This window comes from Ceratotherium simum, chromosome 33 (assembly GCF_057802395.1).
Source record: "Ceratotherium simum simum isolate JZ-2026a chromosome 33, ASM5780239v1, whole genome shotgun sequence".
In the NCBI taxonomy this organism is placed as follows: Eukaryota; Metazoa; Chordata; class Mammalia; order Perissodactyla; family Rhinocerotidae; genus Ceratotherium; species Ceratotherium simum.
The window spans coordinates 12,564,492-12,587,158 of NC_141932.1; the positions used below are offsets into that span (position 1 = coordinate 12,564,492).

The 22,667-nt window shown below is 55.6% G+C and overlaps 2 protein-coding genes across 3 annotated transcripts; one reads left to right on the forward strand and one right to left on the reverse strand.

Moving 5' to 3' along the window:
• Positions 1–1,345: 1,345 nt before the first annotated feature.
• Positions 1,346–15,870, reverse strand: ALDH16A1 (aldehyde dehydrogenase 16 family member A1). The gene is made up of 17 exons (XM_004440272.3): positions 15,700–15,870; positions 10,829–10,931; positions 10,295–10,421; positions 9,545–9,723; positions 9,381–9,458; positions 8,990–9,171; positions 8,751–8,903; positions 8,079–8,264; positions 7,752–7,847; positions 7,406–7,542; positions 7,132–7,237; positions 6,917–7,047; positions 6,412–6,579; positions 5,916–6,117; positions 2,899–3,084; positions 2,469–2,591; positions 1,346–1,928 (listed from the first exon to the last, which is right to left on the reverse strand). Exons 1-17 carry the CDS (start codon positions 15,787–15,789, stop codon positions 1,767–1,769), a joined length of 2,409 nt encoding a protein of 802 aa, XP_004440329.1. The 5' UTR covers positions 15,790–15,870; the 3' UTR covers positions 1,346–1,766.
• Positions 15,627–20,823, forward strand: PIH1D1 (PIH1 domain containing 1). Of its 2 annotated transcripts, none has more exons than XM_087421365.1 (10): positions 15,627–15,728; positions 16,723–16,816; positions 17,148–17,214; positions 17,594–17,773; positions 18,932–18,993; positions 19,082–19,163; positions 19,605–19,734; positions 19,987–20,062; positions 20,416–20,559; positions 20,702–20,823. In XM_087421365.1, the coding sequence occupies exons 2-10, from the start codon at positions 16,727–16,729 to the stop codon at positions 20,741–20,743; spliced, it is 873 nt and encodes a 290-aa protein (XP_087277491.1). In that variant the 5' UTR covers positions 15,627–15,728; positions 16,723–16,726; the 3' UTR covers positions 20,744–20,823. The 2 variants fall into 2 exon arrangements, with proteins under 2 accessions (XP_087277491.1, XP_087277490.1); XM_087421364.1 differs by lacking the exon at positions 15,627–15,728 and adding an exon at positions 15,883–15,953.
• Positions 20,824–22,667: the final 1,844 nt, after the last annotated feature.

Genomic DNA, 22,667 nt, shown 5'->3' on the forward strand with positions numbered 1-22,667 from the left:
TGACCTCCAGAACTGCAAGAATACATTTCTGTTGTTTTACTTAAGCCACTAACTTTGTGGTAATTTGTTACAGCAGCAACAGGAAACTAATACGCCTCTCACCCACCAGAACCTCAGCTCCAGGAGGCCAGGTTCTGTCTTGTTCATGGCCATCTCCCCAGCACCTAGAACAGTGACCCACTCAGAGCAGGCACCCAATGGATAGTTGTTGACTGACTGGATGGCTGCTTTGATTAGGAGCCCCTGCCTCCTGGTCAGAGATGATTGGACTAGAAGTGGACACCTGACCTAGCCAGCCAATCAGATGTCCCCTCCTGGGGATGCGGCACTGAGCATCCTCTGTGGTCTGGGTCGGTGGTACACAGACCTGCCACAGTTGGCTTTGGCTGGTTAAAGCAACAGGACTAACAGGAAGGACACCAAGGCAGCCCACGGAATCTGGGAGGCAGTTGTCAAACCACAGGTAGGAACCAGAACTTTCCAGAGACTTTCCTCCAACTCTCCCATTCCTGTGTCTCTCCCGTCCAAATGTCCAGATCCCATGAGAGGTAATCTATTCTGCCCAGCCTTAGTCAAATACGGACAGGAGGTTGCCCATTCTCATTTGCCCCAGAACACAATCAACCGCTAATTAACAGCTAACACTCATTAAGCACGTTGTGTTACCCATCACAGAGTCAACCCAATGAGGCTGGAACTATGAACCCCATTTTACAAATGAGGAAACTCAGGCCCAGAGTCATTAAGAAGCTTTCCTAAAGTCACATCTTTCCTAGAAAGATCTGAATGAAGCAGATAGGCAGAAATACAAGACCCAAGAGATCAGGGGCCCATGGAGACAGGACCTGCCCAGGTTCCTGTCTACATTCCGGGTTCTCGGGACCTGGGGCGCCCAGATGCCTGTCCTACCCTGTCTTCTGTAAGGTATCTCTGTAGCATTCCAGAAAATTCCCTCTTATCCTAAGCTAGCCTGAGTGGGTTCCTGGCATCTGCTAAAACAGTGGTATGCTGAAGCGGCTCATTTTGGCTCATGGGACCCGATTACTAGAAGTTCAGGAATTCTGGGGGCCAGCCCTGTGGTCTACTGGTTAAGTTGGGCATGCTCTGCTTCAGCAGCCGGGGTTCAGTTCCCGGGTGCGGACCTATACCACTCGTCGGCGACCATGCTGTGGCTGCGACCCACATAAAAAATAGAGGCAGATTGGCACAGATGTTACTCAGGGAGAATCTTCCTCAGCAAAAAAAAAAAAAAAAATTTCAGGAATTCTGTCAGCTGGTTGTTCAATCATCTGGGGCTTGAAATCTGACATGGTGGGAGCATTTACACCACAGAAATTGGCAAAAGTTACTTACCAGGGCTTTTATTTTATTCCAGAGAGCTACTGCATTTTATTTCATACCAGCACACTATGGATTCTGCGGCAATGTGTAAGCAGACAAAGTCAAAGAGCAGCCTCCGCCAGATGGAGCAGATCGGAAGAGACGAGAGGCCCCAGGGCCCTGGCTGTGGATTCCAGGGTCCCCTTATCTGGTTCATAAACTCTGTGCTGTAGTGGAACCAGCCCTTGGGGCTGCCGAGTGTCAGAACTAAAATGGCCTCAAATAGACCAGAAGTTGCTGACTGCTCTCCCTCCCCTCAGAAGCACAGCCAAGGTTGGTCAGGGTGTATTAGAGAGCACGGAACCATGAGAAGAAAGTTTCAGGCATCTGGTGTTGGTTTGGGTCCATCTCTCCTCCGTCCAAGATGGAGTGGTGGTGCTCAGGCGTCAGTCCCCCATGGGCAGCCACAGGGCCTTGGTCCGTGCTGCCCGCAGCCCCAGCTCTGGGCCTGCCCCCTCAGCGTCCTGATCCCAGGCCCGTGGGAGGCCCCTGTTCACCCACACCGGCTTCAGGTTTCCTGCTGAGGCCCACTCCACAAACTGGGAGCCCTGGCATGGGGAGAGGGGGGATCAGCACATCCACTGGCTTGGTTGCTAAGCAGCTGCTCCCTTGGCAACAAGAACTGTTACTGAGGAGGGGACTCAGGGCTTGATCTAGGCTCTGTTGCTATACTGCTCAGCTCCTAGCAAGCAAAATTTCCAGATGCTGAGGGAAACAAGGTTGACCTTTGTGGCTAGGGAATTTCCTCTGTTAACAGCCCACATTGGAAGGAATGGGGCCCAGGGTTCTTGTTGACAAGGAGTTCCCATCTGTCACCATCAGGAGGTTTAAGAGGGTGGACTGTGGGCTTCTGACTCTGTTGCCAGGGTGTGGTCCTTAGCAATGGGATGTCCAATGAGATTAGGTCTTTGGGCTAGGCAGAATCTCAGTCCCCTGTTGCTAAGGAGATCTTCCTCCTTAGCAACCGGGGCTCTAAAGGGGCAGGACCTCAGAACCTGGTTGCCAAGGAGTTTCTCTCCCTTAGCAACAGTGGTTCTAAAGGGGTGTAGCCACGTTTAAGATGTTGAAGACAGCGAAACAAAGGGTACCTGGACAGATCCGAAATACCACAGGGCCTGGATGTCCTGGTGCAAGGCCAGGCAGCGGGTCAGGTGGTCACGGTCGCCTGTCACCACGTTCACCAGGCCCGCAGGCAACAAGGTGGCCATATCCTAGGGGATGGGAGAGTGGGTCATCCAGGGTTGGGAGGGAAGGAGTCAGAGACCCTGAGGGCAGTGGGGGCAGGGTGAGGGGTGAGCATCTGGGGAAGGAATGGGACTGGGGTCCTGACTGGTCAAGGCTTGCGGTCTGGAGAGAATGGTCATTGGGTCTACAAGGAGGGAGGCTTGGATGCTGGGTCTGGGGTTATCAAGGCAGGTGGGGTGACAGCCGAGCTCCGTGCAGGCCTGGGGGCACCCTTCATCCGTCTGCTGCCCCAGAGGCTGCTGGGAGCCGCAGCAGGAAGGCAGGCGACTGTACCTGGCAGACCTCCAAGGCAGGGATGGGACAGGCCCCGCTGGGCACCAAGACCACAGTGTTGCCGTGGGCCAGCGCAGGGGCCAGCAGGGACACGAAGGCGAGCAGGGGCCACTCGTCCGGGCACACGATAGCCAGCACGCCCAGCGGCTCCCGCAGCCGGAGCACGGGGCCTCTCAGCTCTGCGACCTGTAGGGATGGGCAGGAGGTCAAGGGAGGGGCAAAGGAGCCTGACTGCCCTCCCAGGGCCTTCTCCATCGCCCGCCCCTTCTCTTCCTTATCCCCATCTTTGTTTTCCGTAACAACTCCAATAATAACATAACAGGTGATGGTTCAGAGCACACACTGCAGCCAGATCCTGCCTTCAAGTCCCAGCTCTGCCACTCACCAGCTGTGTGACCTTGGGTGAGTCACTTAACCTCTCTGGGCCTCAGTTTCCCATCTTTAAAATGAGGCTAGGGGCTGGCCGGTGGTGCAAGCAGTTAAGTGCACACGCTCTGCTTTGGTGGCCTGGGATTCACGGGTTCGGATCCTGGGTGCGCACCGACACACCACTTGTCACACCATGGTGTGGCGGCATCCCATATAAAGTAGAGGAAGATGGGCACGGATGTTAGCCCAGGGCCAATCTTCCTCGGCAAAAAAGAGGCGGCTCAGCATCGGATGTTAGCTCAGGGCTGATCTTCCTCACAAAAAAAAAAAAATGGGGCTAATAATAGTGCCTACCTCAGAGATTTGTTGGATGAAATGAGTTAACGTGTGTAGAGGGCTCAGAACCTGGCCTGAGTCTAGGTTTGTTAGTGTGTATTTTGTTTTTGTTGAGAAAGATTAGCCCTGAGCTAACATCTGTGCCAATCTTCTTCTACTTTATATGTGAGTCGCCACCACAGAATGGCTGACGCGTGGTGCACGTCCGTGCCCGGGATCAGAACCTGTGGACCCAGGCCACTGAAGTGGAATGCACCGAACTTAATCACTACACCATGGTGCCAGCCCCATTTTTTTTTTTTTAAAGCTTTATAGAACACAACTGACATTCACTAAACTGCACACACTTTAAAGGGTGCAATTTGATAAATTCTGATACATGTAGACACCCATGAAACCAATCACCACTATCAAGATAATGAACTTCACCCCCCAAATTTCCTTGTGCCCCTTTGCACCTTCCCTCCTGCCCCTATTTGAAACCTCTCTGTCCTCAGACAACCACTGATCTGCTTTCTCTCTATAGATTAGTTTGTATTTTCTAGAATTTTCCAGAATTTTCTAGATATGGAATCATAGTCTTTTATCTGGCTTCTTTCACCCAGCTGAGTCATTTTGAGATTTGTCCACATTGTAGCATAGTCACTCCTTCCAACTGCCGAGTAGGATTCCATTGTAAGGATGAACCACATCTTGTTTCTCTATTAATCTGTTGAGGGACATTTGAATTGCTTCTGGTTTTTGGCTACTATGAATAAGGCTGCTATAAACAATTGTGTGTAGGTCTTTTTACAGATATATGCTTTCAGTTCTCTTGGGTTAAAATCTAGAAATTAAATCTACTTATTTATTTATTTATTTATTTTTGTGAGGAAGATCAGCCCTGAGCTAACATCCATGCTAATCCTCCTCTTTTTGCTGAGGAAGACGGGCTCTGAGCTAACATCTATTGCCAATCCTCCTCTTTTTTTTTTCCCCAAAGCCCCAGTAGATAGTTGTACGTCATAGTTGCACGTCCTTCTAGTTGCTGTATGGGATGCGGCCTCAGCATGGCTGGAGAAGCGGTGCGTCGGTGCACACCCAGGATCCGAACCCGGGCCGCCAGCAGCGGAGCGTGCGCACTTAACCGCTAAGCCACGGGGCCGGCCCAAAATTAAATCTACTTAAATAAATAACTAGGAATCATGGCGGGTTATATGGTACGAGTACCCTTAACTTTTTTAGAAACTGCCCAAGGGTTTTCCAAAGTGGTTGTCCCTTTTACACTCCCACCAGCAGGGGGCGAGAGTTGCAGTCCCTCCACATTCTCACCAACACTTGGTGTGGTTGTCTTTTGAATTTCAGCCATTCTAATAGGTACATAGTGATATCTCATCGTGGTTTTGAGTTGCATTTCACCAGTGATCAATGATGTTGAGCGTCTTTTCTGGTGCTTAGTGGCCATCCATAAGCAAACATTTTTTGAGCCCTTGGCTATATGTCAGGCCTTAGGTGTTCAGCTCATTTAGTCTTCATTAACAACTCCTCAAGGTCAATACCATCTTGTAATTGTATGATTGCATCTCATTTATGGAGGTGACCCAGGTCAAATGACTTCTTATCTTTCTGTTATCTTTCTGTTATCTCTATCCCTGAGCACTCCTGTGCCATCGCCTGAGTTGCTGAATCCTCAGTTTCTTCACTGGACCCGCCGTATGGTTCACACAAACCCAGTATCCATATTTAGTTGCATATTATGTATATAAATCAAACAAAAGTCACACCAAAAAATACTCTGTGCAATGTACTCTCTATTTTCTACCCTAGTCTCTTTTATCAAAAAAAAGAGAAAATCATGGTTACGACACACTAAATTTATTTATTTTTTGGTGAGGAAGATTGGCTCTGAGCTAACATCCGTTGCCAATCTTCCTCTTTTTTGTATGTGGGACGCCACCACAGTATGGCTTGACAAGTGGTGTGTAGGTCTGCACCCGGGATCTGAACTTGCGAACCCTGGGCTGCCGAAGCAGAGCGCGCCAGACTTAACCACTATGCCACCAGACCGGTCCCCAACCCACTAAATTGATTTTACAGCCCAGTAATGGGTCACTAACAACAATTTGAAACACTTCTCTATGAGGCAGGCCGTATGCCCATTACACAGATGAGAAAATTGAGGTGCAGAGAGGTGAGGCTACTTGCCGATGATCATGCAGCTGGGAGGCAGTGGGGCTGGGCCCGGACCCCATGTCTGACTCATTCCAGAGCCCCTGCTCTGACCTCCCTCCAGATTGCCCCCCCTTGTCCGCCCGCCTACAGACCCCTCTCACCTGCAGGGTGTGGCCTTGGGCCTGGGCGCGGGCCCCCCATGCCCGAAGCCGCCTCACGCTCAGCTCCACCTCCGCCTTGGCGACCTTGAGCTCCACTCCGTGCCTCTCCAGCCTCGAGGCCAGGGCAGACTCCCTGCGCTCCAGAGCGGCTGCCAGGGCCCACAGCAGGGCTGCCCGGGCCCCTGGCGACTGGCCCACCCAGCTGTGGGTCAACAGTGCACACGGTACACACCAGGTGGGCATCCTGGGCCTGGCTCATCCCAGGTGCCCCATCTCTGTCCACAGCCCCTGCCCTCAGGGTCCAGGGCCTGTGGCCCATCCTTCCGGGGAGGCGAGTGAGGGGCCAGACCCATATCCTATCAGCCCTGGGAGCTCAGACTCCACCGCCCACCTGCCCTCAGCGTCCAGATTCCATATCCCATCAGCCCTTGGGGGTCCCAGACTACCCCCTCTGATGCCCCACGACCCCTGGGCTTTCCCACCTGACGCCCCTTACCTGGGGGCAGCCTGGTGAGCGGCCTCCACGGCACCTCGGATATCCTTGGCTCCACCCTCAGCCACATAGCTATGGAGATTGCCCTGCAAATCCTGGATGGGCCTGGAGCTCCGGGCCCCCGGAGCCTGGAAACGGCCCCCCACGAAAAGCCCATAGGGGGGTGCTGGGCTGGAACAAAGTGAGGTGTTAGGGTGGGTCCTGGGGCCAGGTCTGCTCAGAGCCCACGCCTCATCCCATTCGATGAACCACCACAGCTCCCATGAACCTCTGGGGGACCCCAAATTCCTGGCCCCATGAGTCTCTGCGAGAGCACAGACTTTCATTTGGCAGAACTAAGACTCTCATCAGGCCTGGGGGTGGGGGGGTGAAGCCGTAAGACCCAGAATGCAATTCTCAGCAAGACCCTCAATGGCTCTCACGAATCACCCTCCAGCCTGTCACAACTTCCCCTCTCCCCTCCCGCCCCTCAGGGATGCTGGGAGTTGCAGCCCCTGGAAGAGCTCACCTGGGCCCTGTTTCAGGCCCAGCCGGAAGGGCGGAGGGGACAGCAAGGCCAAAAGTGTCATAGTTGAGATTCTCGGAAAGGTGGGGCAGCCTGGCGGGGGTCCCTGAGGGCTGCAGGTACTCATACAGACCCTGTGAGAGGGACACTGTCAAGCGGACGCAAGGCGGGCACGGGGTGGACAAAGGGGTGGGACGGGTGGGGAGGGGGGCACTCACATCTGGGCCCCCGTGCCAGGAAGACCCATTCTCTTTGCAGCCACCCATGGGCACGGCAGGGTCCCTGAGGCCGTGGGCATTGATCCAGACTGTCCCCATCCGGAGCCTGCAGGGAGGGAGGGGACAGCAGAGAGAAAACTGAGGCGGGCAGTGAGTCAGAGAGACTGGGGGGAGAGGGACTGGAGAGAGGGACAGAGACCCGGAGAGAGAGGGAGACACCAGGAACGAAGCTGGGGCCGTCCAGCTCTTTGTGCCCCCGTGGATGCCAACTGACCCGTAGCCCAGCTCCAGGGCCGGCCCCAGCCTCTCGCTCCACACACTGGCACTGCCTCCTCGGGGCGTCCCGTTGGCCATGGCCAGTGCCTCCTTGGCTGTGCGGAATGGGGAGGCCACCACCAGAGGCCACGGCACCTGGAAGGGGTGACGAGGGAGCGCAGGCAGCCTGGCAGGCCCCTCCCTCTGATATCCCACCCATTAGGGGACCAGCCTGCAGCGGTCGGCAGCCCCCAGACCCAGGCCAAATGGTCACGCCCCGGGCCTCTGTAGGTAGTGTGCTGCTGCCCACAGCCGGCTGAGGATGGGTGGATGGAGGAGGATCTCTGGGGGCCTAAGGGGCTCACCTCTGCCTGGGTGCATGGGGAGGCTGGGGGCAGGTCAGACACCAAGGTTGGGGGATAGAATGGGCTGTCTGAGGGTACATCGCCAGCCTGGAACACCTGGGGAGAAAGAGAAATAGATCTAGAAGTCCACTCCCAGGTCCCTCCTCCCCAAAGACCCGGGAGTCCATCCCCCAGCCCCTCCTCCCTCAGACCCCGGAGTCCGGGCCCCCAGCCCCTCCTCCCTCAGACCCAGGAGTCCAGGCCCCCAGCCCCTCCTCCCTCAGACCCTGGAGTCGGGTCTCCAGGCCCTCCTCCCCCAGCACCCCCGAGTCTGTGCCCCCAGCTCACCTGTGCGCCCTGGCTCTGGGCCTCGCGCACATAGCGCTGGGCCAGGTCACGTGCGGCAGCCCCTCGGGCCCCCATGTCCACGGCCCCGTCCAGCCCTCGGCCAGCACGCAGCCGCCCCATCCGCGCCTGGAGCCGTCTCATGGTCTCGTCCCACACAGACTCCTGGATGAGAAGCCTGAGGCCCCCCTGTTAGGAAAAGTGGTGTCGGGGGGGTGAACTCAGGGCCCACGTGATGGGGACAGGTCCCCACAGAGGGCCGAGACCCAGGGACACACATGCACAGATCAGGGGAGGGTCAGGGAGAAGGGGCCGAGGACCCGGGAGACTCTCCGAGGCCCCAAACTCCGGATAGGAAGTGGGTCACAGAAAGTTGGCGATTCAGAGTGAAGAGAGAGGTTGGAAAATGAAGGACATGGCCACTCAGAAAAACGAAGGAAGTCCTAAAGAATAAAAGACACAGAGCCCCCGACTCTGCAAGACCAGGAGAGCTGGGACCTGGAGATTCAGAAACTTGAGGTGCTGAGGACCCCCACACGTGTGACAGTGTAAAGATAGAGTTTTGGGAGGCAAAGAACTGAAAATGAAAATGAACAGAGACGTGGGGCCCTAAGGTCTGGAGACAGACACGCAGGGCCCCCAGGACACGAGGGGACACGAGCGCATGGGGCTCACCGGGCTGCGGTCGGACCAGGCTGCATCCACAACTCCCTCCACGGCTGAGTCCACGTCCGCTGCCTCCGTCACCAGCAGCAGTGACTCAGCCCCCAGGGCCAGGCTCAGCTCGAGACCCTTGCCCGCCAGGGTCCGCCGAAGGGCACGTCCTTCCTGTGGGACCCCTGCAAGGTTCAGCTGGGACAGGCGCCTTCTGGCCCCCCAGCCACATCCCGGCCCCCTCTCAGCCCTGAAAATACCTCGACGACTCCACAGAAGGCCACCTTCTGGACTCCCGGCTGGGAGGCCAGGACTGGCCCCAGGGAGGTAGGGCCACTGATCACGTTGAGGATTCCTGGGAATGAGCCCAGCTCCCCTGCCAGCTGGGCCAGGAGGAGGGGCGTTGGGGAGGCCGGGGGCACGAGGACCACCACAGTGCAGCCTGGGGAAGGCAGGCAGCTCAAGGACCCCAGAGTCCAGGTCCCTGGGCCCCACCTCCCTCAGACCCAGGAGTCTGGGCCCCCAGCCCCTCCTCCCTCAGACCCAAAAGTCTGGGCCCCTGGGCCCCTCCCCCCTCAGACCCAGGAGTCCTGGTCCCCGGGCCCCACCACCCTCAGACCCAGGAGTCCAGGCCCCCAGCCCATCAATTACCCACAGCCAGCGCAGGGCAAATCCTCCACATCATCTCAAGGAAGGAGAATGTGGGTGGCACGATGAGACCAATTACTCCTGCAAGAACAAATGAGGGGACTGGGGCAGGCACTGCTGGGTCATAAGGGAGGAGGGGGCTGGGGGCCAGGACTCCTGCTTCTCACCCATGGGCTCCCAGCCCGCCAGCACCTCTTCCTGGCTGTGTGCCTGGACTGCATGGTACTGGAGCAGCTGCTGGGCCAGTGGGACATCCCTGTCTCGAACCTCTCGAACAGCCCGACCAGTAACCAGAGACTCCAGGGTCCACAGCAGCCGCTGGTGCTTCTGGATCATCTTGGCCAGCCTGTGGGGAAGGCAAGGCAGATGGTCATTTCCCATTATCCCCCAGCCTTATAGAGTCCTGATACACACCCCACATACCTGGACTACAATTCCCATGAAATGCTGGGGGCATCCCCACCATTTACCAGGGGGTGGAAGGCACCAAAGATTCATGGGAAATGTAGTCCTGGAAACACCGAAAACCTGAGGGTGCTGTGTAAAGATGTCGGCTATTTGTAACCCCCAAAGGTGCTGGGAAATTGAGGCTTAAGCTCTAGTATCAATTGCACTCTGGGAAACAGAATCTTTGTCTCTAGCTGCCCCAAGAATGTACTGGAAAACGGCTCCACCAGCCCCAATGAGCTGCAGAGAAATGGAGCTCAGATGAGCCCCAAAGATATGCTGGGAAATAGAGGCTTTGTCATTACTAGCCCAGTGAATAGTGGTAAATGGATGTTTTAGCTGCTGAAGGCTCAAAGGCATGCTGGGAATATGAGCCTTAGCTGCCAATGAATTCAATGGGATACTGGGAAATACAGTTTTGTCCCCAAGTCCTTCCCCACCTCCCAGGGTCCACACCTCAACTGCATTACCTGGTCAGGTGCTGGGCCCGACGGGCTCCAGGGAGTCTGCTCCAGTTCTCCAACGCAGTCCTGGCTGCCTCTGCAGCTGCTGCAACATCCTCGGCCTGGGCCTGGAGGCAACTGGCCAACTTCTCTCCTGGGGAGATGAATGGGGGACCCAGGTTGGGGGGCATGTAAGAACTGGAGGGGGCTTAGATTTCCAGAGCCCAGGAGCACCCCAAGGCAGTAACACTGGTCCCCAGCCCACTCTGGGTCTCAGTTTTGTCGTCTGACAAATGGGGATAAATCTATTGGTCATGGCTCTGGCTGCCTCCCACAGGCAAGGAAGGGATTTTAGTAGATAGTGACTTCAAAAAGCATCCAAGGGACTTGGAACCATAATTGGGATGATTGTGATCAGGAGGAGCCAGAAATCTCAGCCTCTTCCCCCGACCAGCTGCTCCCTGCCCTCAGGGCCTAAGCAAAGAGAATGGGGTGTTGCTGGTGGGTACGGCTGGGGTATAGACACCTCTCCCTCCCATAATGACTGGGGACACCTCATACCTGTGATGGGGTCCTGGCAAGGCACTGAATTCCTGTGATCTGGCTTTAACCACTTCCCATTTACATAGTGACCCAAGTGCCGGTCCTGGGTGTCCAGCCAGGCCTGGGAGAGAGGGGGACAGTTTGGAAAGAGCTCTGGGAGGCAGCTGGGAGAGCTCAATCTCTACCCAGAGTCCTCTGGGAGGGGGACACCTGCCCCCCTTTGCCTCATCAGCTAAGTTTTTTTCCTGTGTAGGAGAAAAATACACATGCACATTAAATTCACCATTTTAAGCCTACACTTCAGCGGCATTTACTACGTTCACGATGTTGTGCAACAATCACCACTATCTAATTTCAGAACATTTCTATCACCCCAAGGGAAACTCTGTACCCTTTAAGCACTCACCCTCCCTCCCCACTGGCCCCAACCCCTGGCAACCACAAATCTGCTTTCTGTCTCTAGATTTGCTTATTCTGGACATTTCGAGTAAATGGAATCCCACAACATGTAACTTTCTGTGGCTGGCTTCTTGCACTCAGCACGGTATTTTCAAGGCTCACCCATGTTGTAGCATGTATCAATGTTTCATTTTTTACGGCTCTGTGATACTCCATTGTCTGGACAGGCCACGTTTTCTTTATCCATTCTTCAGCGGATGGGCATTGGGGTAGTTTCTGCCTTTTAGCTATTGTGAATAGTGCTACTAGGAACATTCCTGGAAGAGTTTTTGCTTGAACACCTGTCATGACTCCTTTTGGGTATATTCCTAGGAGTGGAATTGCAGGGTCACGTGGCAACTCTAGGGGTGACTTATTGAGGAACTGCCAAACCGTCTTCCACAGTAGCTGCACCACTTTACTTTCCCATCAGCAATATATGAAGGGCATCCTACTGACTTTTAAACAGAAAATGTGAACAAAGGATTAATAAAAGCTTGTCTCCTCTGTGGAGAAATGACCTTAGGATAACTTTCTATTTCCCTGGAAACCTGATACAATTCAGCTGTATTTTGTTTTCTTGTTTTCTGATAGGGAAGAGGAGCCCTGAGCTAACATCTGTTGCCAATCTTTCTGTTTTTGCTTGAGGAAGATTGGCCCTGAGATGACATCCATGCCCATCTTCCTCTACTTTATATGGGACGCCGCCACAGCATGGCCTGATGAGCGGTGCATAGGTCCGTGCTCAGGATCACGAACCTGCGAACCCTTGGCCACCAAAGTGGTGTGCTCGAACTTAACCACTATGCCACCGTGACGGCCCCAATTCAGCTGCCTTACTAGGCAATGTTGACCCCTGACTGGGCCATTGCACCTGGACGGGGGAAACTGGGAATGCATCATAAGTGTCCAGTGGGAAGCCAGAGCCTTGGGGCTTCCTGGAGTGCTCTGCATTCTGTGATTGGGCGTGTCCCTTGCCAGGACCCTAGAAGCGATGCCCATGAGGCTGTATCAAGCGGTACCAGGCTCTCTTTGGGACGTGTGGCTTCTAAGCCAGGCGGCTCCTGAGCCTGTGTGGTGGTGTTCCCTCCCACCTCAGCTGTCATCACGCGAGGGAGCCACGTGGACCCTCACTGAAGACAGAGGCCCGATGCTGCCCTGCCAGGTGCCACTTATTTGGCTGTGAGGCATCTAACCAAGGCCAAGACATAGCACATGGGTGCTGCAAGAGGGGCAGTTTAGCGTGGAGCACCTGGAAGAGGGGCCACATGGCCTCGCTCTGAATCTGGCTCCCACACTTACTTGGGTGCAACCTTAGCTAGGGTCTTATAACACCCTGGCCTCGGCTAAGCCATCTGGGAGATGACTGGGAGATGTGGATAATCATAGGCCCTCCACACTTCACAGGGCCTCGGTGAGGACTAAATGGATCAATACATGTCACATGCTCAGAGTGGCACGACTTAAGAGCTTCTATGAATTTTATTGCATTTCGCTTCCACATCTGTTAAAGGTTTCTTTCCCTCTCTGGTCCTGTCTTCCCTAAATCCTTGCTAAACCCAAGACACGCTTCCCACTTTTTCCTTCTACAAACTCTGTCTTCTCTTAGCATTTCCAATGCCACATTCTCCTGATTTTTCTCTTACTCTGCTTACTTTAAAATAAAACGGTCAGGGGCCAGCCCCGTGGCTCAGCGGTTGAGTGCGCATGCTCTGCTGCTGGTGGCCCGGGTTCAGATCCCGGGCGTGCACCGACGCACCGCTTCTCCAGCCATGCTGAGGCCGCGTCCCACATACAGCAACTAGAAGGATATGCAGCTATGACATACAACTATCTACTGGGGCTTTGGGGGGAAAAATAAATAAATAAATAAAATTATAAAATAAAACGGTCAGCCAGAAGTTCCAAATTCAAAGACTCCCCAGGGAAAGAGGCTTTTTTTTGTGTGTGAGAAAGATCAGCCCTGAACTAACATCTGTTGCCAATCCTCCTCTTTTTGTTGAGGAAGGCTGGCCCTGGGCTAACATCTGTGCCCATCTTCCTCTACTTTATATGGGATGCTGCCACAGCATGACTTGACAAGCGGTGCGTCAGTCTGTGCCCGGGATCTGAACCGGCGAATCCCTGGCCACCGAAATGGAGTGTGCGAACTTAACCGCTACGCCACCAGGCTGGCCCAGAAACATTTTTGAAATAGTTGGAGATCTATGAACACGAGCTGGGCATTAGATGATATTAAAGAATAACTGTTAATGTTGTCAAGTATGAAAATGGCCGGATGGTTATGTTACAAAATGAGCCCTTATCTGTTAGAAATGAGGATTCAAATATTTATGGGAAAATAACATGCATAACAGCTGGGATTTAAATCACTCCAGAAAAAAAGAGAGAAAACAAAGAGATACAGTATGAGGCCAAATGTTGATGATGGTTGAAGCTGAGTGATGGCTAAATGGGAGTTCAGAATAATCATTACTCTGTGGAAGTTTGCAAAATTTACCCCCAAAGAAAAACAAACCTCTAAAAGAATGTCCACAGGGTCCTGGCAGGCCATGTTAGTGTGGGAAGAGGGCCTGGTGGAGACTGGGAACTCACGACTTGTCTAAAACCAGTCGCTACTGGATCCAGATGATTTTTGTCAGGAAATGTGAGCCAAAGGTTGCCAAATTGTGGGATTTTATTTTCAAGAGAAGCTGGAATCCCGGATGTTTACATGGAATTAGTTGCTGGCTGATGCACATTTTCAAAAATAAAGTTCAGGCCAAAGAAAACATGTTTGTTGGTTGAGTCTGGCCCACAGAATGCAAAATTGAGACTTTTGCTTGGGGGTAGGTGGTGGGGGCCAAGGGCTCTGGAATCCAAGGGCTCAGGTTCAAATCTCAGCTTTACCTCTTGTAAACTGTGTTGACTGTGGGCAAATTACTTACCTCTTCAAGCCTCTGTGTGCTTTCACTAAAATATGACAATAATCCCCTCTCACAGCTGTTGTGGGGATTAAATGTGATCATGCTGAGCACAGAGGCTGGCACATAGAAAGCATCTCATAAATACAAGCTATTATTATCACATTATTGCTATTTCAGGATATTCCATCTCTAACCAACCTCCTAGTGTGGGAGATCTCTGTACTTACCTCAGATCCTCTTATCTGAGTCTACACTCTATTTCTAGATAATCTGGTCACTCCCACATTTCAATTATCTTTCTATGTTGGCGAGTCCCAGCTCCCTGTCTCCAGACCTGAAGCTCAGGCCCAAACAGTATTTGGCTCCTGCCACGGCCCAAGGCTGTCCCCAGGTCCCTCACACTCTCACTATGTGATAACCAAGCTCAGCGTCTTTCCCCCGAAATCTGGCTCCTCCTGGGTTCACCATGGGGTGGGGGGGGGAAACAGCCACCCAGTCACAGGCCAGACCCCAATCCTTGCCCTCTAAATGCCCCACAACCTGTCCCTCCTGGACCTCTGTCTCATCCCCTCCTCTCCATCTCCACAGCCTGTGCCAGGCTCAGGCCTCATCTTCCTCCTCTCTCCCTCAAGAGAAGCCCAAGCTTCCCACGCCTGGGGGCTAGAGGCCCCTGTGGGATCACAGAGCCCCATGGCGGAATTTTGAAGGGTCTAGGTAATTACAGAATCTTCGAGGCACCCTACTTATCTACAGGAACCCCAAGATGGCTCTGAGGGAACTTGACGGATCACGGGAGTCCTAGGGAAGTTCTGAAGAACCCCAAGGGATCACGGGATCCTCACGAGGATCTTAAGAGGCCCTGAAGAATCATGGGAGCCCCAAGGGACATTCTGAGAGGCAGTGAGGGATCGCGGGAGCCCCACGGGGGTTCTGAGGGGCTGTAGGTAACTACAGTAAGTTATGGGGTTCTGAGAGTTCCCGAGATCACAGGCGCCCCACAAGTATGGAGGGCGCCCTGAGGAGTCACGGGGGCCTCCACGGAGGTTCCGAAGGTCTCCGGGTTACCGGGGTACCCACCCAGGAATTCTGGGGGGGCCCCGGAGGACCATGAGAGCCACAGGATGTTCTGAGGAAGCACGGGAAATCTAAGGGGGTCCTTGGAAGATCACGGGAGCCCCACAGGAGTTCTGAGTCCCGGGGGATCACGGGAGGTTCTGAGGGGGCCCTGAGGAATCACAGGAGCCCCTCGGGGGCTTCTGAGGAAGTGGGGAGGCAGCACCGTGAGTGCTGCACCGCAGAGCACAACAGCTCCCAGGGATCAAGGAACAGACGAAAGGGCTGAGACGGCAACCGCAAGGGCTCATGGGAACGTCCTCCAGGGGTGGGGCTAAGGCGCGGCGGGAATCACGGGAACCGAGAGGGGCGGAGTCGCTGAGCTGCCGCGGAGGATCACGGAAGTCGGCGCGCAAAGCAAGGCCCGGAGAACTGGGGCGGGGAGGGGGATACCGCGGAGGAAAAGGCAGCGCCGGCCTGGCAGGCCCTCACCAGTGCGCATGCGTGGCTCTCGGGCACGGGTCCGTACTCCAGCGTGGAGAAGATCTCTCGGGCGCGGGGCGCTGCTCGCGTCGCAGCCATCACCCCGCCTGAGCCGCTTTCCACGAAGGACTGCGGGGCGCTCTGCCAAAGGGGAACCTTGGGGTCCGAAGTCGGCACCACCCACTCCAGCCCAAAGGGCGGGGCTGGGGGGGATAGAGCGTAACCCCGCCTTAGGACCCGGTGACCCCGCCTTTAGGCCTGCGGTGGGAAATATAGTTTGGAGCATGCGCAGTCCTCAAAGCGGGGGGGGGGGGGAAGGAAAATGTGGGTGCCTGTGCAAATAGTTAGGAGGGCTCCAGATTTAGAAGGGTGGCCGTATTGGTGTGTCTTCTCGCCACCCTGTCCATATATTGGAGACAGGAAGTGCAGCTTTCAGTCCGAAATACATTTACTAGAGAATCAAATCTGGCTCTGGGACGAAGTGATAGTTTAGAGATCAGAAGGGAGGATGGACATCGAAATTAAGGTTTTGAAAGTGCGCCAGGCTTGACTGGCCCGTTACCTAGACAGATGTGGTTGTCGGGAGAAGTGTGGCTTTAAGCGATACAGGAAGTGTGGCATTTAGGGGTCAGACTCAGGATTTAGTTTTGATTGGTTGAGGTGAGAGGCGCGGCTTCAGACTTAGACTGTGATAGGTCGGTAACGCGAATGCGGTCGCAGGATTGAGGAATGAGCGTCGGGGTAGCCGGAAGGGTGGCCTACTCGAGTCCCCGGTTACACAGAAGCCGGAAGTGTGGCTGTTATTAACACATGGGGCGCGTAGAACCTACGGAGCATCTAGAGATATTGGATCCCAGCAGATTTGACGACGGTGTCTGGTCTGAGTGGACTTGTAGTCTCAGGCCAGATTCTTAGATTTTCGTACAGAATAGTGGGTGTCAGGAGTCAGTTGAGGGCCCGGCAGCAGGCTCCAGAGTTCGGCGAAGGTGCCCCACGTCGGGGTTACTGAGGACGCCTAGGTCTCTTCCCCAGGGCCATGGCGGACTCGAGGCTGCTGGTGCCGGAGCTAAAGGAGGCAGAGACTATGGGCGCTGAGGCGGCGCGTTTCGAGGAGCTGCTGCTGCAGGTGCGGACTGACCAGCTCCTGGGTCACTGGGTATTCGGGGGATGTTTTTTCTTGGTGCTCAGAGATGGGACTACAATTCCCAGAATGCACTAGGGCAACAACAGTGCCTACATGGAATTGTAGGTGCTCAACTCCAGATTGCTAGATTCTGGAAGAAATGGAAGTGGGATTGGGGTTGTTCTTCCGGGTTCTCAAAGGAGGAAAAGGACATAGTATGTCTTATTCCCCGCACAGCTTATATACATAAAAATTTCTCAGTAAACATTTGAAGAACAAGGAAGGGGTCTGATAACTCAGACGCCAAGCCTGGAGGTTGTTTTCCTTCACACAGGCATCCAAGGAGCTCCAGCAAGCCCAGACAAGCAGACCAGAATCAACACAGATCCAGCCTCAGCCTGGTGAGAAAGGCAGAAACCCAAAGAGAGGGATAGAGTCCCAGAGAGAGGTGGATAGAGACTGGGGGCAGGGGACACAGAGAGGAGGAAGCAAAGAGACACAATAATGGGGTAGAGAGGCTGGGGGCAGGGGCGGGGGGGCCGGTGAACAGAGACCCAGAGAGAGCAGGGAAGGGACCAAGATCCAAAGAGAGGACGGGGAGGACAGGAGTGACCAGGGGGACAGAGACTCAGAGATAGAGAGTCAGAGATCCCAGGGGTGGGAAAGGGAACAGACTGGAAAGTGCAGGACCAAGACTCAAAGGGGAGGACAGATCAAAAGATGGACGGAAACTGAGACCCATGCAGAGACAGATGGTCAGGACAAACCCATTCCCACCAGGTTTCTGCGTGAAGACCAACTCTTCGGAAGGGAAGGTTTTCATCAACATCTGTCACTCTCCCTGCATCCCTCCTCCGGCTGACGTGACCGAGGATGAGCTGCTTCAGATGCTGGAGGAGGACCAAGCCGGGTTTCGCATCCCCATGAGTCTGGGAGAGCCTCATGCTGAACTGGATGCAAGTCAGTGCCCTCGGAGGACCCAGGAATCCAGCCCCCTGGGTCCTTTCTTCCCGGGGATCCAAGAATCCAGGGCCCGAGACCCTCCTCCCTCAGGACCTAGAAATCTGGCCCCTCTGATCTGATCCTCTTCCCCGTGGCATATCCCTAGCCTCCTGGACATCCAGCACCCGCTGCATGCGGCAGTTCTGGTTCTGCCCACCTGGCCAGGCTGGCAATTCTCCCTGCCCCACCCCAGGGCGAGGGAGGGCTGGGCAGGTGTGCTCATTAGCAGATCTCCTGGCTCTAGTCCGGGACCAGCTCTCGCTCTCATCCCTGTTTTCTCCTCCGCCCTCCTTCCCTGTTTCTATCTCTCTGCCTTGTCTCACCCCTGTCTCTGTTGCGTTTTTGTGTCTATATCTGTGTTTTTTCAATTCACATATGTCCCCTGAAGCCTCCTGGGACCAAGCTTTGGGCACTGCCCTGGGGAGTAGGGACTTATCAAACCCAGAACCTGTCCTTGAGAAAATTCCAGTCTTGGGTGAGGGCGAAGGAGACAGATATGATTTCAATGTGGTGCGATTTGTGCTGCGCTGGAGGGGGCTCCTCACCCCACCCAGCGGTCAGGGAAGGCTTCCTGGAGGAGGAGATGTCGGATATAAGATTTGAAGGAACCTGAGAAGTTCTTTAGGCCAAGACAGAGAAGAGGGTTCTAGGCAGAGGGGACAGAGGGGTCCAGAGGCCAGAGAGAATGATTGAATTGGATTGGTCAGTAATCCAGAGTGTTTGGAAGAAGTCTGAAGGGACAAGGTCGCTAGAGGAGAATTGAGCTTCTCTCCAGGTGGGAGGGGCAGACCACACAGGGAATCCAGCCTAGGCCGAAGGGCTCAGACCTTAGCCTGGGGGCACTGGGGAGCCATGGGAGGGCTATGAGTGAGGGAGGGGCGGGGTCAGCTTTGGGACATGGTGGGGAAGGATCCGAGGGGTAGAGGCTGGAGCTGGAGAGGAGGCTGGTATGAGTCCAGCCTGGCAAGTGCGTATCTCGAGTCTTCACTTCCTGATAGTCTCTGGGTCTCTCTGGTTTCTGTGGCTGCTGTCCTCCATTGTTTTCTCCTTGTCTGTGTCTGAGCGGTGGTGTTCTCACGGAGGCCTGGGGGTCTCACCCCCTTTCTCTCCCCGCAGAAGGCCAGGGTTGTACCGCCTACGACGTAGCTGTCAACAGCGACTTCTACCGGAGGATGCAGGTGGGGGGCGGGGCTGCGGCGAGGCCTGGGCGGGGGCCTCTTCCTCCGCCCCCAGCCCTCCCGCATCTCATCCGCTTCTCTCTCCTAGAACAGCGATTTCTTGCGAGAGCTCGTGGTCACCATCGCCAGGGAGGGCCTTGAGGACAAATACGGCCTGCAGCTGAATCCAGGTGGGGGGCGGGGCCTGGGCCGCCGGGGAGGAGCCGAGCCGGGAGCAGCTGGGGGCAGCCCTTGGGAGAGGCGGGCTAGTGTGGGCAAGGGTTTTCTTAGCCCCCTAGGCTGCGGATTGCAGGGAGAGGGCGAGGCTTCCCTAGTGAGCCTGGCTCGGGGGACCGGCCGGGGATTCCAGATAAGGGGCGGAGTCTGGAGAGCCTGGGAGGGGCGGAGCCAGCAGCATCTCCAGGAGGCAGATCGTATTGGCCAATAACCCTGGAGGGGCGGGGCTAAGGCGGGCGGGCTTCCTAAAGCCAAGCTTGGGGGTGTGGTCAGATCGCTGGCATCCTCGGAGGGGCGGAGTCTCTCCCACGAGGCTCTGGCTGTGCAATGCCTCCTAAAGGAGCAATGGGAATCTTGACCCCTGTGACCTTTGACCCTGCGCTCCCTCCCCGCAGAGTGGCGCATGTTGAAGAACCGGGCTTTCCTCGGCTCCATCTCCCAGCAAAATATCCGGTCCCAACAGCGTCCTCGGATCCAGGAGCTGGGGGACGTGTACACACCCGACTCCCTCAGACCTGAGGAAGGGTGGGCCTTCGATGGGTCCCCTCTCTCGTGTTTCCTCAAGGCTCTTTGGAATCCCTCCCTCTCCATAGGGGGTGGTGTCCTGGGGCTCTGGGAACTCAGAGAGGGGAGAAGCAGAACTCCCACTGGGAAGGCTTCCTGAGGCAGCAGAGCTGGTAGGAGGGAGACGGGGAGGGAACAGCATGCCAGGCACAGGGAACAGCCTCAGCAAAGACCTGGCGGCTCTTCTCAATTCTGGGTCTTCTTCTTCCCCAGCCCTGAGAAGCCTCACCTGAACCTTTGGCTGGAAGCCCCTGACCTCCTCTTGGTGGAAATTGACCTCCCCAAACTGGTCAGTGCACGCTGGAGCAGAGCGGGAGAATGAGGTCTGGAAGAGTCAGGGTCTCCAAGGGGGAGTTATCTGGGCTTGTTGCTGGACCTGTGTGAGCCTGGTTAGTGCTACCCTCTGAGCACGGCTGCCTTCTCTGTCCCAGGGGCCCTCAGGCTCACTTCTGGTGCTGTTCTGAGGATGCCCAGGGGATTGTAAGTGCTCAGTCGTGGAGAGCTCAGTCTCCCACCTTTTCCCTGGGAGATTAGCCCCTTTAAATATGATATCCTGACACACGAGGCTTCTCTCCCTGGCCCCTATTATTATCGTCCTGTTGCTGGGAAGGGAAGAGTGGACTGATTTCACCAAATCCCCAGGATGGAGCTCTGGGACTGTCGCTGGAGATTGGGGAGAACCGCCTGGTGATGGGGGGCCCCCAGCCGCTGTACCGTCTGGATGCCTACATCCCCCTGCGGATCAACTCTGACGAGAGCAAGGCGGCCTTCCATCGGAAGAGAAGGGTACCTGGGGTGGTGGGGGAGAGGGGGTGGCGCAGGGAAGCGAAGACACTGGGGGGCCTGCACTCCTGGGTCTGAGGCAGGAGGGGCTGGGGGCTCGACTCCTGGGTCCTGAATGATCCTCCTCTTTCCTGTCTCTCCTCAGCAATTGATGGTGGCGATGCCCCTTCTGTCGGTGCCGTCTTGACCGGGTATCTCCCTATGCTTCCAAGTGGGGAGAAGAGGCTGGTAGCTTCTTTAAAATTGAAATAAAAGATTTTTGCCTTCGTTCTGTCTCTGGCTGGGAGTACATGGGGAGAGGGAGGGAAGAGGGACGTTGGACAATAGCCCTGGAGTCACCTAGAGGTCCCTGCCCCGGCTCAGGCCTTGTCCTCTCTCCTGGATCCTCTCCCTGGCCTCCTGGCTCCAGTGTCTCCCCTGGTCAGTTTCCCCCACGGCCCTCCTCCAGCTGACCCTGCCCCTCTCCTGTTCACCGCCCCTCCATGGCTCCCCAGCACCCCCAGGAGAAGGTCCAGGCTCTGTGTGGGCTGACCCCTTCCATGCCTCATTTTGGCCTCTTCCTCCCTCTCACTCAGACTAGTCACACTGAGCAGTGTCCTGACCACACAGGTTTTTTGGACCTTCTCTTAGTTTCTGCTGTTCCCTGAAACCCAGGACATTTCTAATGGTCTTGTCCTCACAGGCGACATTTCCCCAGCCCTTTGGTGATCAGATTGGCACCATCATCTCCAGCCTTTCCCACCTTTGGTACTGACAAGCTGCCCGTTCCTGGAACTGTAATTCACATCACAATCTTACTCTCATAGCAGTGTCCCCTGTGGTGTGACAATGCCTGACATTCAGTAGGAACTCAATATTTATTGAATTAATGAATGATTGCCAACAATCTCTCCTTCTTCCATAGCGAGTCCTAGGAGGATGAGTAAATAGAGGAGCCTCAGTGGTAAATGTTGGGAGAACAGCGAGGAGGCCAGTGTGGCTGGGAGTGAATTGGGGGGAACTGGGAGTAGATGGTGAGAAGGGGCAAAGGTAGGGCATGACATCCGTTGGGGTCTGTGGTGCCTCTGAAGGAGCGAACGTGGGCGTCGTGTCCACCAGAGGGCGCAATGTAGCCCCATCCCGTTATCTCAGAGAACTACAATTCCCAGCGGCCCTCAGAGTACGCGACCCTTCCGAAGCAAACGGTGAGGTCCAGCGGCCGCTGGCACTTGTAGTTCACACGGGAACCCTCCCTGGGAGGCCGAGAAACTCATTCCCAGGTGCTGAAAAAGTGTGGGGCTGGGTCCTTTCCGCCTTCCTCTGTCTCCATGGTGATGGTTCCGGCGAAGGCCGAGGATTTGGCAGCAGCGGGCCCCCCTTCCCACTCCCTCCTCTTCACCATCTGCTCCACCTTCACACCTGGCCCGAAGCCGCGGCCGCCGCCTCCGCACCCAGGCCGGGGATTCTGCCGCCACAGGGTGGCGCGTGGGGACGGCTCCGCGGGCTACTCCTCCCTCAGACCCAGGAGCCCCAGCTCCCCGGGAAGCCTGGGTTTCTCAAACATAGGCAAAATTGTGAGACCCAGAGACTCAGCGAGACAAGGCGAGAGGCGAGAGGCCGCGCCGGGCGGTGGCTGCCGGGCCACCCCGTCCGTGGCACCAGTCCGCCGCGCCGGCTGCTCCCTCCCACCCCCTTGCGGGCCTGTGCCACATCATGAAAATTTAATCCCAAATGCATTTGCGGCCCGAAGCAGGGAGGCGGTGGGGAAAGGAGCACACTCCTGAGGCCTGGATCTGGCAGTGGACTCAGCGTCGGGGAGAGGGCTGGTCTGCAGAGAGGAGCCGGGCAGGACGCGCCTGGCGGCTGGGGACTGCGCGAGAGTCGAGGTTCAACCCCAGAGGGGCGGGGCTGGAATTCGGGGGTGGGGCAAGAACTCAGAGGGCGGGGACAGATCCCGGAGGGGGGCGGTGACAGATCTCAGCGGCAAGGGGCAGAACTCAGTGGGTGACAATTCAGACGGACAGATTCCGGGGAGTGGGGGCAAAAATCAGCAGGGACAGATCCCAGTGAAGGGGACACAACTCTGTGAGCCAGGACAGAACTCAGGGGGTGGAGAAATATCCAAGGGGGCG

Excerpts from the sequence above, each read along its gene's own strand:
- ALDH16A1 (XM_004440272.3), bottom strand. The coding sequence starts at position 15,789 with ATGGCTGCGACGCGAGCAGCGCCCCGCGCCCGAGAGATCTTCTCCACG. Across the intron at positions 6,580-6,916 it reads GGGCCTGAAACAGGGCCCAG|CCCAGCACCCCCCTATGGGC; the intron begins GTGAGCTCTTCC and ends ACTTTGTTCCAG. Across the intron at positions 1,929-2,468 it reads GGTATTTCGGATCTGTCCAG|GGCTCCCAGTTTGTGGAGTG; the intron begins GTACCCTTTGTT and ends TCCCCATGCCAG.
- PIH1D1 (XM_087421365.1), top strand. The coding sequence starts at position 16,727 with ATGGCGGACTCGAGGCTGCTGGTGCCGGAGCTAAAGGAGGCAGAGACT. Across the intron at positions 19,164-19,604 it reads CGGCCTGCAGCTGAATCCAG|AGTGGCGCATGTTGAAGAAC; the intron begins GTGGGGGGCGGG and ends CCCTCCCCGCAG. Across the intron at positions 19,735-19,986 it reads TCCCTCAGACCTGAGGAAGG|CCCTGAGAAGCCTCACCTGA; the intron begins GTGGGCCTTCGA and ends CTTCTTCCCCAG.